Consider the following 15,465-nt stretch of genomic DNA (forward strand, 5'->3'; position numbering starts at 1 on the left):
CTGCCTCTGGAATAAGCTGCTGCAGCTGAGGGAAAGCAGTGTTGCTGAGATGAATTTGAGACATATAAGAAAGCAGGATGAAATAGTAATTCTGTCTCTTTTAGCCTGAGTACCATGCTTCTAAATGGAAGAATTTATAGGAAGCAGCCAACCAGTAAGAAGCCTTTTACTCAGAGTCCCAGTTCTGCAAAGAGGAATGCAAAGGAGTCAACTTGACATTGAGAGGCAATAACTTTAGAGCCAGCACAGTACTATTTAGTATGGAGTGTGAATAAAAATAAGTGAACATGAGAATTGAGTATGTGTGCCAAGAGATGACCAAGGGAGGTTTCAGGAGTTAGGGGTGAGGAGATGGGACTAGGGGAAGTTTTGGTGTGCCTCTTTTAGTTCAGCAAGGAAGATTTCATAAAATAGATGATATTGAGGTTCAAAGGAAGAAAATGATAAATCTCAATATACTTGGGGTAAGATCATGATTCTAATTTTCATGATGTGTGTTTCACACATTATATAGTTGAAACAGCAAGACCCTAGGGTCCTTGCCCCCACCTCCACATGTTCTCAGCTTGCCTTTCTCTGTGGAAAAACATTAGGCAAATAATAAGTTTCATCAGAGAAATGAGAACATACAGAAACAAAGGAAAGCAGACAAAGGAGACTAAATAATAATAGTTTAGTCATTAAGCATAGTCAAGGACCTTTGCTTCCTTCTCAGAGGCTATAGATAATATTCTGAATCATGTCCTGTGAGCTGTCTTATAGATACTGAAACATCTACCCTGTGGACAAGTTAATTACATGATGACCAGACTGTAGTGGTGACATAACCTGCCAGAATTCTGATAACTGGCCTCAAGGAAATGGGAACAAACTGACCCTGGAACCGAAGATCAACTGTACTTAAAATAATCAAGGTAAGGGGGAAAAGGACAGTTAAGGAGTTTGAGATAGACATGTACACACTTCTATATTTAAAATGGATAACCAACAAGGACCTACCGTATAGTACATGGAACTCTGCTCAATGTTATGTGGCAGCTTGGAAGGGAGGGGAGTTTGTGGAAGAATGGATACATGCGTATGTATGGCTGAGTTCTTCACTGTTCACCTGAAACTGTCACAGCATTGTTTGTTAATCAGCTATATCCCAATATAAAATAAAAAGTTAAAGCAAACAAACAAACAAAAAGAATTAAGATGATGCTTGTTGGACTACCAATGACCAATTTCAAGATGACTGCCAGAGCTGACTGTGCTGTTTCTGTCAAGGGGAGTTGGCCTTTGGACAGGCATCCACTCCCTCCACCTCCAACCGGTTGCCAGGCTCTGAAAAAAAGCAAGTTTTCATTTCCACCAACCTGGCCTCTTTCATGACTTTTGAGAAGTGAGCAGCCAAACCTGAGTTCAGCAACATAGTGAACAGATATCCTTGGGATAAAAGGGAATGAAAAAAGAAATTGTCAAGATGTGCCAGCAGTAATATCTATTTTCAACATCTCTCAAGGTCATTGGTTGTTACTATGTTCTAGAGATGGCCAAATGTGATGAATTTGAAAATATTAATATAAACCATGCACCATAATTGTATTATAAAATGCCAGGCCTGTCATTTTCAGTAAAATAAGCACTTAGAGAAACACTGTGATGACTTAACTGCATCTCCACCCCCAGAATAAAATGAGAGTAACAAGTTATGATCAACCTAGACAGCATATTAAAAAGCAGAGACATTACTTTGCCAACAAAGGTCCATCTCATCAAGGCTATGGTCTTTCCAGTAGTCATGTATGGATGTGAGAGTTGGTCTATAAAGAAAGCTGAGCACCGAAGAATTGATGCTTTTGAACTGTGGTGCTGGAGAAGACTCTTGAGAGTCCCTTGGACTGCAAGGAGATCCAACCAGTCCATCCTAAAGGAGATCAGTCCTGGGTGTTCATTGGAAGGACTGATGTTGAAGCTGAAACTCCAATACTTTGGCCACCTGATGTGAAGAGCTGACTCGTTTGAAAAGATCCTGATGCTGGGAAAGATTGAAGGCAGGAGGATAAGGGGACAACAGAGGTTGAGATGGTTGCATGGCATGACCGACTCAATGGAGATTAGTTTGAGTAAACTCTGGAAGCAGGGAGGCCTGGCATGCTGTGGTCCATGGGGTTGTGAAGAGTCAGACACAAGTGAATGACTGAATTGAACTGCACAAGACTTACATGTTTATGTGATATAACATAAAATGGTTATCCTTATGCTGGAGAATTTGGCTGGAATTTATGTAGAATGAAAATGTAGTTTTCAAAATCAACTGAAAAAAGGATGCTGCATTAGAACCTTATGCCTTGAATCAGTCTTTACAACTGCAATATGGATATAGGAGACAAGGATGAGCAGAGGAAGAACTAATGCCTGGTGGATGGACAGCCATCATAGGAGATGAAACTAAGAGAAAGGACAAGGATAAGCATATGTTTTATTTAGAAATTTGGGTTTTTCTTGAAATATAATGAGTTCCAAAGGCATTAAAAAAGTGAAAGCACTTGAAAAAGGTCAAATTTGTGTGCTTAACTTACATGATTTTTAAAACATCTGATAATTGCTAATGAGGGAAACATGGAAGATTGTAGTAATTCTTTAGAGAAATAAAGAATTAAAACATTTATTTTTTTTGTTTTATTTTATTTTTTATTTTTATTTTTTTCTCTAATTTTATTTTATTTTTAAACTTTACATAATTGTATTAGTTTTGCCAAATATCAAAATGAATCCGCCACAGGTATTTATTTTATTTATTTTATCTTCATGGACTAAGAGTGACCTGATTAGACTTTGGGTCTGCTAAATGATTAATGTCAGAAATAAGTGACATGCATACGCTGGCTTAAAACTCAACATTAAAAAACTAGGATTAAGGCATCTGGTCCCATTACTTCATGGCAAATATATGAGGAAACAATGGAAACAGTGGCAGATTTTGTTTTCTTGGGCCCCAAAATCACTACAGAAAGCAACTGCAGCCATGAAATTAAATGATGCTTGCTCCTTGGAAGAAAAGCTATGACAAACCTAGATAGCATATTAAAAAGTAGAGACATCACTTTGCCAACAAAGATTCATATAGTCAAAGCTATAGTTTTTACAGTCATCCAGTAGGATGTGAAAGCTGGACCATAAAGAAGGCTGAGTACCAAAGAATTGATGCCTTCTAATTGTGGTGCTGGAGAAGACTCTTGAGAGCCTCTTGCACTGCAAGGAGATAAAACTAATTAATCCTAAAGGCAATCAACCCTGAATATCCGATTGGAAGAACTGATGCTGAAGCTGAAGCTCCAATACTTTGGCCAACTAATGTGAAGAACCAACTCATTGGTAAAGACTCTGATGCTGGCAAAGATTGAGGGCAGGAGGAGAAGAGGGTGACAGAGGATGAGATGATTGGATGGCATCACCGACTGAATGGGTATGAGTTTGAACAAACTCCGGGAGACAGTGAAGGACAGTGAAGTCTGGCATGCTGCAGTTCATGGGATCACAGAGTCAGACACAACTTAGCAACTGAAAAACAACAACAAAACCATAATTCAAAAAGATACATGTACTCCAGTCTTCACCGGAGCACTATTTACGATAGCCAGGACATGGAAGTAACCTAAAGGTTCATTGACCAAGGGATGGATAAACTGAGATGTGGTACCTATATATAATACAATGGGATATCACTCAGCCATAAGAAAATATGAAGCAATGATGTTTGTAGCACCATGGATGGACCTAGAGGTTGTCATAGTGAGTGAAGTAAATCAGACAGAGAAGGAGAAATAGCGTATGATATCACTTATATCTGGAATCTAAAAAATGATACAAATGAACTTATTTACAAAACAGAGAGTTACAGATGTAGAAAATAATTTTATGGTTACCAGAGGGTAAGGGAGGAAGGAATAAATGGGCAGATCGGGATTGTCATATACAGACTATTACATATAAAATAGATATACCTACTGGGTAGTGCAGGAAACTACTCAAAACTATGTAGTGGCCTAGATGGGAAAACCGTCTAAAAATGATTCACTGAGCTGTGCAGCAGAAACTAACACGACATTGTAAATCAACTATAATCCAATAAAAATAAACAAAAATAAAAAAGAAATAAGTGCCATGGAAACCCTAGAGTTAATATCATTCTTTTTTTTCTATACAAATCTCAATAATTAATGATTCTGCCACAAGGTAATATGGCTAACAACTACCTGAATATTTTGCAAACCCCATATTTAGTGTGTGAAAAACCTTTATCGATCAAAGGCTGACCCTCTATAGGTGGCAGTGAAATTTTAGAATATATATTGCCAAGCTTTCTTGAGGAAGATTTTGATATTCTGCTGACTTTCATGTTCACTTCAAGAGGGTGTCTACTTAGGGTAGACACCTTGAGACACCAAGTTAGGCATTGAGTCATTTTGAGTAAAGTATCCAAGATGTGACCATTGAAGACCATGGCTTTGCTCTTAATTGGCAACATATAACTACTTCCAAGAACCTCTCAGAGAGTCTCTCTATATTCACAGTACAAACCAATATATTTCCAAATCTTTCTTGGGAAAAATGATATTTTTGAAAGAGTACATGAAGAACACACACATTCTATTATTTCCTTTTCTTAAGTTTTTCTCATTTTTCTACAAAGTAGTTACAAAGGCAGAGGAAAGTGAATTTCAAGAAGTTTACTGTAAAACAAAGCAGAGCACCAAGAGCATATAAAATATTTGGAGTCTTGTGTTTCATTATAAAAATTTACCTATATTTTTATATCTATCATGTCAGTTGATTGTAATATAAACATGTTTTAATTTATTTATTAGTTGAGTTATTTAAATATTTTCCCCTAAAATGTTGCATAACATTGATGCTTCTGGAAAATTCACCATGTTTACCTGTGGCTTTATATAACTAATATTGAATAGTCTAGGGGTTCCTAGTATTCTAGTTATCTATGGCTGCCTGCCACTGCCCTCTGCTGTCCCACCCAGAGTGAAATTTAGTGGCTTAGAGTAACAACTGCTGCTGCTGCTAAGTTGCTTCAGTCGTGCCCAACTCTGTGCAACCCCATAGATGGCAGCCCACCAGGCTCCACCATCCCTGGGATTCTCCAGGCAAGAGTACTGGAGTGGGTTGCCATTGCCTTCTCCAACTATTATTACTAGAGTGACAACTATTTTATTGCTAAGTCACTTCTGTTGTGTCCAATTCTTTGCAATCCTATGGACTGTAGCCCCCCAGGCTTCTCTGTCTCACCATTTTGTGGGTTAGGAATTTGAGCAGAGCTCAGCTGGGAGGGAGACTCATCTGCTCCATGTTATGTCTACCAAGGTCACTAGAAGGTCTTCAACTAGTGGGGAGGTCTAGGATGGTTCCACTCAGGTGTGGCACAGCTGGCTGGAAGCCTCGTTCATTTTGTATAGTAGAATTTACCTGCAGTTTCCCTAGCAAGGATGTCTTAGGATAGCTGGACTTCTTACCTAGGGATTTTAGGGACCCAGAAGGAATATTATTATCTGGAAGCTGCCAGGTTTTTCTTACAACCCTATCTTTATTTATTTATTTTTAAAAAATCTTTATTTTGTATTCTGTATAGTCAGTTAACAATGTTGTGATAGTTTCAGGCCTGAACAAGAAAGGGACTCAGCCAAACATATACATGTATCCATTCTGCCCCAAACTCGCCTCCCATCCAGGCTGTCACATAACACTGAACAGAGTTCCCTGTGCTATACATTATGTCTTTATTGGTTATCCATTTTAAATATAGCAGTGTGTACGTGTCCATCCCAAATTCCCTAATTATCCTTCCTCCCCTACCTTTCCCCCAGCAACCATAAGTTCATTCAAATGGTCAATCAAGTCACTAAGGTCAGTCCTCATTTAAAAAGAAAATTAGTCTCCACTTCTCATTGCAGGATAGAAAAGACCTTGAGATCATCTTTAATCTAGCATGTCTTTTGAGAAACTTAATACTCTCCATGTGTTCTAGAATTAGGTCAGTTCATTTCATAGCTGTATGTGTGGACTGACTTTCTTCCAGGTCACACTGCTTTGTTGAATTGGATCTGTGTCATCAGGAAAAATGAGAGGAGTAAGCTCTCATGCATCATTATGTATGTTTGCTACTACCCAGTGGCTGCTATATGGTCGCCCAGGGGGGAAAAGTCCTTCGTCGTCTTGGTACCAGGAATAGTCATGATTTTTTCACTTTTTCACTCCTCTTAAATCAAATGCTTTAGCTTTCTGATTCATATTCCTTTTTTTGTCCTTACTGTAGAAGGACTTCTTCAATTTTGCTTTTTCTTAATTTTTATACATTATTTATATTACTATTATTATACACTATTTCTTATGCTTGCATATTTGGCATATGCATGGCAGGGGGATAAAAATGAATGAATTAAATTTAAAGAAATCTAGAACAGGAAAAAACAAAATACAAATATAAAGTTCTAACATTATCATCTGTTTTACTACTAAGAGAAGTGGCCCACACGGTTCTGGTTTAGTTCTGGTCTCAGTTCTTTCATTTACTGGAAGGACATTGGCCAAGCTATTGCAACCTCTCTAATAATTAATTTATTTTATGATAATGAAGAATCATAACAGTGATTATACTATAAAGTTATTTGCAGATTAAACAAGATGGTCTGTGTAAATGCACTTAATGTAGTACTTACATTTTGGAAGTCTGCTACAAATACTAGCTATTGCAATAAACTTGAACTTGTTATTTAAAGTTTTTATTGTCATTAATTAGGATTGTATTTATATCCTGTGTTCTCAATTAGAATGCACTCCCTTTTTTGGAAAAGAGATTATGCCATTTTTTTTTTTTGTTTTTGTACTCATAGAACCACTATAGAGTTTTATATACTCACAATACATATGCTTGTACTAGTTCTCAGTAAATGGTGGAAAAAACTTTCTATAGAAAAAAACTTTAACTTGAAAAAAGCACCACCTAAGACAGGAATAAGAAAGTAATCTACTTCAGTTTTGGAATTTTTTCAAAAGCACATATAATTTATGAAGATTTAAATATATGAAGAAGAGCATAAATTTCTTATAAGTAGTATAAGATTGCTTAGTTTCACCTTATTTATGCTTAAAAGTAATGCGAAAAGGAAGAAAGTTTAGAAAGAGACAAAATGGGAGAAGCAGAAGAAAAACAGAAACATGAAAAGGGGAAAAGATCAGGAAATTAGAAGCTAAATAATTTGACACTTACTGGACATCAATTCAGTTCAGTTCAGTTTAGTCGCTCAGTCGTGTCCGACTCTTTGTGACCCCATGGACGAAGCATGTCAGGCCTCCCTGTCCATCACCACCTCTTGGAGTTTATTCAAATTAATGTCCGCTGAGTCAGTGATGCCATCCAACCATCTTATCATCTGTCGCCCCCTTCTCCTCCTGCATTCAATCTTTTCCAGCATCAGGGTCTTTTCAAATGAGTCAGTTCTTCGCATCAGATGGCCAAAATATAGGAATTTTAGATTCAACATCAGCCCTTCCAGTGAATATTCAGGACTGATTTCCTTTAGGATGGACTGGTTGGATCTCCTTGCAGACCCTGGGACTCTCAAGTCTTCTCCAACACCACAGTTCAAAAGCATCAATTCTTCAGCACTCAGCTTTCTTTATAGTCCAACTCTCACATCCATACATGACTACTGGAAAAACAATAGCCTTGACTAGACAGACCTTGGCAAAGTAATGTCTCTGCTTTTTAATATGCTCTTAGTTGGTCATAGCTTTTATTCCAAGGAGCAAGCATCTTTTCATCAATTCTGTTTAAACGGTTCCTAATTATGGCCTCTTAGAATTAAAGATCCCTGGGAAAGGTGGGACTTTAGATACTGTGAGAACATAGGAAGTGAGATACTTTGGGTAGCGAATTTTGGGCTCTCTCAAAAACAAGTACACTGTTTCATTATTGACTCCTTAATGAAAAGTACTCTAAGCACACAATACACCTGCCTAGTTTTCTCTAACTAATGGAAACTACCACATCTCAGGTCTGTACCTTATGCAGAACCTCCAGATCCTTGCCAGAAGTCTTCTCAAAGCACCCTTCACATCCTTGTTCCTTAGGGTATAGATGAAGGGATTGAGGGTGGGGGTGATAATGGAATAGAAGAGGGAGATAAATTTGCCCTGCTCTTGGGAGTAGCTGGAAGGAGGTTGCAGGTACATGTAGATGGCAGGTAGGTAGAAGAGGGAGACCACCACCACGTGGGAAGAACAGGTCCCAAAGGCTTTGTGCCGACCCTTGGAGGACTGAATTCTGAACACTGCACGGACAATGAAGCCATAGGAGAGAAGGATGAGAGCCAGGGGGACCAGCACAAAGAAGGCCACCAGCACCGCCAGTGTGGTGTCATTCACGGCTGTGTCAGTACATGATAGCTTGATCATGGCTGGCACTTCACAGAAGAAGTTATTTAACACCTGTCGCCCACAGAAAGGCAACTGCACTGTCAGGACCACTTGAACGAGGGAGTTGCCAAAGCCACTGAGCCAGGCCACAGCCACTAGCTGCTGGCATAAAGGGCGGTGCATGATAATGGTATATCGGAGGGGCTCGCAAATGGCCACGTAGCGGTCCAGGGCCATGGCTGCCAAAATGATGCACTCAGTGCATCCCAACCAGTGGAAAATTGCATACTGTACTGTGCATCCACTGTAGCTGATGGTCTTGCTGGAGCTGCCCATGTTGACCAGCATCTGAGGAACAGTGGTGGTGGTATAGCAGAGGTCCAGGAAGGAGAGGTGGCTAAGGAAGATGTACATGGGGCTGTGGAGCTGGGGATCCAGGCGGGACACCAAGATGATGGAAATGTTCCCCAACATGGCCAGCACATAGGACACTAGGAGGACCACAAAGAGAGGGAGTTCCAGCCATGGCCTGTCAGAAACACCCAGAAGGATGAAGTCCTTAAGGGGATCCCCCCAAATGCTTTGGTTGTCACTTCTCATGCTGAGGCACTTTCCAGCACCTGGGATGAATCGAGAAAGTTGGCGTAAAATAAATAAATAAATAAATGAAAAATGTCTTTCTCATTCCTGTGCTTGCTCTTGCTTTCACAAGTTCCACCTATCTGATTTTCCTTACCTCTTTGAAAGTGAAAATGAAAGTCACTCAGTCGTATCCAACTCTTCGGGACCCATGAAATGTAGTCCATGAAAATTTCCAGGCAAGAATATTTGAGTGGGTAGTCATTCCCTTCTCCAGGGGATCTTCTCAACCCAGGGATCAAACTCAGGTCTCCCGCATTGCAGGCAGATTCTTTACCAGCTGAGCTATCAGGGAAACCCAAGAACACTGGAATAAGTAGTCTATTCCTTCTCCAGCGGATCTTCTTGACCCAGGAATCAAACTGGGGTCACCTGCATTGCAGGAGGATTCTTTACAAGCTGAGCAATCAGGGAAGCCTTATCTCTGTAGGGACACTGAAATATTGGGGAAATCAGAACCATGAATTAGAAGAGTTACATATATGTCTTGCTCTCCTTCCTAGTCTTTGACCTTGACTATGCCATTTAATTTTTCTGAAACTTAATTTCTGCATCTGTAATGTGTGGAGAAAGTACCTGCTTCAACTACAGAGTCTTGAGGGTGATAAAGGGACATTAGGTTTGTGAAAGCAATTTTCTTCCAGTTTGGTCTAAGTCTGCCATAGCTCCCATCACTATCAGAAGGTTTGAATTCTCTCTACATAGTCATTAACAAGGCATTGGTCATTTTCTCAGGCATTCTTGTTTTGCCTTTTGGAGGTGGTAGTGGGAGGGAGCTTAAAGGTGGTATAAAATAAGAATAAGGGCTTTGTAAACAGATAAGGGGTTTCTTGATAAGAACACATCCTACTTACCTCCTAAGGCTTATATTGCCTCCCTGACCCTCTGTACCATGCTGGTCTCTCCCCCCATGACAGTTCATACATGTGCAGCACGATTATTCAATTTGTCAGTAAATAGAAAGCACAGTCCAACATCTTCTGAGTGGAGGAGTTAAGTCGCGCCCACCTTTGACTCAGTCATGTCAACAAATGAGACCCCGGAACGTAGAATTCTGAGCAAACGGGGAAAAGTGTTGGTCAGTGGAAGAAACATAGCACCTCAAGTTTTCTACTGAAAGATCCAATTGCCTCTAGAGAAAACAGACAGTTTGAATGACATTTGAATTCCCTCTACAACTTCTTTGCCAAGGAGCTGTTTCCTCTCGGAGTTGAAAGACACAACTGATTCCATTGCTGTCAGAAAGCAACTGGGTTGCTATTTGCTGATTCAAGGGGTCTTACTACTGAGCTGCGTCAATTTCCAAACTCCTGAACTCCCCATAGGACTGTACACCCTCAAGTTCTTGGTGGAGATGATATAATCCATGAAACTATTGAAAGGGAATTGAGTCCTGTGTGCAGGTAACCTATGAAGTATTCATTTTAAAATTATTTATACCAAATTCAGTTTGGTTGCTCAGTCATGTCCGACTCTTTGCGATCCCATGAACCGCAGCATGCCAGGCCTCCCTGTCCATCACCAACTCCTGGAATCCACCCAAACCCGTGTCCATTGAGTCGGCGATGTCATCCAACCATCTCATCCTCTGTTGCCCCTTCTCCAATTTTATTAAAAATTGGTATTTTTAATGCCAATTATACAACTGGCATTAAAATACAATTATATTGTATTTTAAATTGGAATATAATTGCTTTACGATGTTGTTTTAATTTCTGTTGTACAACGAAGTGGATAAACTATATGTATACATATATCCTCTCCCTCTTGAGCTTCCCTCCCCACTCCCCACCATCCCTCTAGGTCATTACAGAGCACCAAGTTGAGCTCCCTGTGTATACAGCAGCTTCTCTCTAGCTATTTATTTTACACATGGTACTGTAATATATATATATGTGTGTCAATCCTATTTTTCCAATTTATCCCACCCTCCCTTCCCCCCGACCCCATGTTCATTCTCTATATCTGCATGTTTGGTTTTATACATAAAATCTAAAATTCATAGAGATCTCTTCAGTATGCTGCTGCTGCTAAGTGACTTCAGTTGTGTCCAACTCTGTGCGACCCCATAGATGGCAGCCCACCAGGCTCCATCCCTGGGATTCTCCAGGCAAGAACACTGGAGTGGGTTGCCATTTCCTTCTCCAATGCATGAAAATGAAAAGTGAAAGTGAAGTTGCTCAGTCATGTCTGACTCTCAGCGACCCCATGAACTGCAGCCCACCAGGCACCTCTGTCCATGGGATTTTCCAGGCAAGAGTACTGGAGTGGGGTGCCATTGCTCTTCAGTCTAGATGAGGTAATAAGCATATTTCCTCCCACCCCCACAGTCTTACATTCTAAAGAACTCTAATACATTTGAAAAGAATTCAAACTCTGGGGTTGAAATGGATAAATAAATGCAAATTACCTTTCTTCCTCTGCTTTTTCAAAGCTATATTATAATATTTCCTATATTCTTGTGGAACATCCAGTTGCTGCATCTCTCCCCCACCCCCCACCCATTCTATCAAAAGTACTTCTAGGATAGTTCTTACTGAATTTCATTATTTTATCTCTAATGGGAAATCAGCACTCAGATTTTGATACATGAGTTGCAGCAGGGCAAAGTAGGGTTTTCTCCCTTTTTAAAATGAAAAGTGATCATGTCGCTTTCCTTTCCTAATTTCTGATTCTAAGGTTTCCTCTCAGAACCTAAAATATACAAGAAAGGGAACCGTTGCAGGGATATTGAAAAAAGATAAAAGTATGGGGGTAGTGAAGTCACTTAGTTGTGTCTGACTCTTTGCAACCCTATGGACTGTAATCCACCAGGCTCCTCCATCCATGTGATATTTCAGGCAAGATTACTGGGTGGGTTGCCATTTCCTTCTCCATGAGAACTTTCTGACCCAGGGATCAAACCTGGGTCTCCCACATTGCAGGCAGACTCTTTACTGTCTGAGCCACCAAGGAATCCTAAAGGTATGGAGGAAGAAAGAAAAATAGATACAGGCTATTGTAATAATAAATACAAATTATTCTTTTTTCAGATTTGGCTTGGCTTTATTTTTTATCTTATTTGAGTAAGCACTCAGTGTGAGTGAGATTCTTTAATAACAGCTTTACATGATTGACTTCCGTGGTGGCTCAGATGGTAAAGCGTCTGCCTACAATGCAGGAGACCCAGGTCCGATCCCTGGGCTGGGAAGATCCCCTGGAGAAGGAATGGCAACCCACTCCAGTACTCTTGCCTGGAAAAATCCCATGGACGCAGAAGCGTGGTAGGCTACAGCCCATGAGGTTGCAAAGAGTCGGACACGACTGAGCAACTTCACTTTCCTTTCGCTTTCACTTTTATATGATTATCTTCAGTTCAGTTCAGTTCAGTCGCTCAGTCGTGTCCGATTCTTTGCGACCTCCATGAATTGCAGCACGCCAGGCCTCCTTGTCCATCACCAACTCCCGGAGTTCACTCAAACTCACGTCCATCGAGTCGGTGATGCCATCCAGCCGTCTCATCCTCTGTCGTCCCCTTTTCCTCCTGCACCCAATCCCTTTCAGAATCAGAGTCTTTTCCAATGAGTCAACTCTTCGCATGAGGTGGCTTTAGGGCTTTAACAATCCAGTAAGGCAGATGTTTTCACTCCTGTTTTACTGCTAAGCAGACTGACTTGGGGAAGATAACTCGTTTACCTTAGATTATTTATGTAGCAGCAAGAGATAATCAATACTGAAAGCTATGATCTTAATCATTATTCTCTCTAGCACTTTGCCTTTTAATTTTTTAAATTAAGGTCTAATGGACATATAACACTATATTAGTTTCAGGTGTACAATATAATGATTCTCATATATATTGGAAAATTATTACCATAGTAATTCTATTTGACATTCTGTTTTCATATAATTACAATTTTTTCTTGTTATGAGAACACTTACAATTTACTCCCTTAGCAACTTTCAAATATACAATACACTACTATTAAGGCAATAATAGAAGGCAATGGCACCCCACTCCAGTACTCTTGCCTGGAAAATCCCATGGACAGAGGGCCTGGTGGGCTGTAGTCCATGGGGTCGCTAAGAGTCGGACACAACTGAGTGACTTCACTTTCAATTTTCACTTTCATCCATTGGAGAAGGAAATGGCAACCCACCCCAGTGTTCTTGCCTGGAGAATCCCAGGGACGGGGGAGCCTGGTGGGCTGCTGTCTATGGGGTCGCACAGAGTCAGACATGACTGAAGTGACTTAGCAGCAGTATTATTAATTATAGTTACCATGATGTATATTACATCTCCATTACCTATTTAATTTATAAGTGAAAGTTCATACCTTTTGTCCCTGTTAGTCCATTTTGTCCATCTTCCCACCTCTGCCAATTGCCAGTCTGTTTTCTGTGTCTATGAGCTTTTTTTTTTCCCTAGTAGTTCACATATAAGTACAATCAATCATATGGTATTTTTGTTTCTCTAACTTAGTTCACTTAGCATAATGCCCTCAAGGCCCATCAATGTTGTCACAAATAGCAAGATTTTATTTTTTTATCGTCCTGTAGTATTTCATGTGTATATATACCACATTTTCTTTATCCACTCATTCATTGATGAATGATGGGTCATTTAGCTTGGTTCCATATCTTGACTATTGCAAATAATGCTTCAGTGGGTGTGTATATATATCTTTTTGAATTATGCATATAGCTTGTTTTATTGAGGTTCACTTTATTGGCCTTTTCATTTATTATATTTTTTACAAGTTGAAAGTTTGTGGCAACCCTGCACTGAAAAATTTATTGGCATTATTTTTTCAATAGCATCTGTTCACTTCACATCTCAGTGTCCCATTTTAGTACTTTTCACAATATTGCAAACTTTTTAATGATTATTTTATTTATTATGGTGATTCGTGATCAGTGATCCTGTCCTCTTTTTGTTTTTAGCTGCACCACATGGCTTGTGGGATCTTCGTTTCCTGACCAGGGACTGAACTCAGGGCCTCAGCAGTGCAAGAGCAGAGTCCTAACCACTGGACCTCCAGGGAATTCCCTATGGTCAGTGATCTTTGATATTACTGTTGCAAAACAATTATAACTCCCTGAAGGCTCAGATAATGGTTAGCCTTTTTCTTTTTTCAGCAATAGAGCATTTTAAAATTAGGGTATGTACATTTTTAAAAACATGCTTCTGTTACACTTTTTTTTTTTTTTGCACATAAAGGGTTTATTTTAAATGTTTTAAGGATAGGATAGAATTACATCATAATTATAAAAATTACTTACAGAATTAACAGCTTTATATTGTTTATACTTCTAAATGCAGAGAACAGGGAACTGTCTACACATTGTATAAAATAAAATTAAAATTAAAAATGAATTCAAGCTTGAAAGATGAGGTCATTTACCTAATTTTAAAATGCGAACACGAAGACCTCTGAACTATACACATTCGTTCAACTGCACTAATGACACTTTTAATAGACTACAATATAGTAACTTTTATATGCACTGGGAAACCAAAAAAAAAATGTGTCATTTGTTTTATCGATATTTGCTTTATTGTTGTGGTCTGAAACAGAACCCACAATATCTCTGAGTTATGCCAGGATTGTTTTTGGTTTCTTCAGATGAATACCCAAAAGTGGAATTTCTGAATCATATTTAATTGTCCCACTTTTATTTTTTTCCATACCACTTACCATAGTGGCTGCACCAATTTACATTCCCACCAACAGTGAATGAGGGTGGCTTTTTCTCCATATCCTCACCAACAATTGCTGAATTTTTGGTGACAGCCATTCTGACAGGTGTGAGGTGATGCTTCATTGTGGTTTGGACTTGCATTTCTCTGATGATTAGTGATGTTGAACACCTTTTCTTGCTGGCTGTTTATAATGTTTCCTTTGGATAAAATGTCTACTCAGGCCCTCTGCACATTAGAATTGAATTGAATTGATTGTTTTTTATTATTAAGTTGTATGAATTTATATAGATATTTTGGATATTAACCCCTTATCAGTTATTATAATTTACAAATATTTTCTTTTATTTAGTAAGTTGCCTTTTCATTTTTCTGGTAATTTCCTTTGCCATGCAGAAATTTAGTTTTATGTAATCCCTCTTGTTTAGTTTTGCTTTGCTGTTTTTTCTTCTAGAACTTTGCTTTTGTAAAAGCGGTTAGTGACTGGGAGAGCAGCAGCATTTGTGCAAATGACTAAGACAGAAAAGAATGCCAGAAAGAGAAAAGTAATGTCAGAGGAGGGAGAGTGGTAAGAGAATTGAGAAGACATTTTTTGTAATTTCCAGTTCAGTGTATCAGGCATTTCTGGATGACCGTGCGTGCGCACGCGCATACACACACACACACACACACACACACACACACACACACACACACACAAACCTCAACTGCAAATCTGGGCTGTTTTACTTTAT

General features: G+C 39.3%; 1 protein-coding gene across 1 annotated transcript; it reads right to left on the reverse strand.

The window, feature by feature from the left end:
- Positions 1-8,037: 8,037 nt before the first annotated feature.
- On the reverse strand, positions 8,038-9,012 carry OR2B11 (olfactory receptor family 2 subfamily B member 11). Its single transcript, NM_001389898.1, has one exon. The coding sequence runs from the start codon at positions 9,010-9,012 to the stop codon at positions 8,038-8,040; it is 975 nt and encodes a 324-aa protein (NP_001376827.1).
- Between the last annotated feature and the right edge of the window lie 6,453 nt (positions 9,013-15,465).

The sequence above is a fragment of the Bos taurus genome, chromosome 7 (assembly GCF_002263795.3).
Source record: "Bos taurus isolate L1 Dominette 01449 registration number 42190680 breed Hereford chromosome 7, ARS-UCD2.0, whole genome shotgun sequence".
In the NCBI taxonomy this organism is placed as follows: domain Eukaryota; kingdom Metazoa; phylum Chordata; class Mammalia; order Artiodactyla; family Bovidae; genus Bos; species Bos taurus.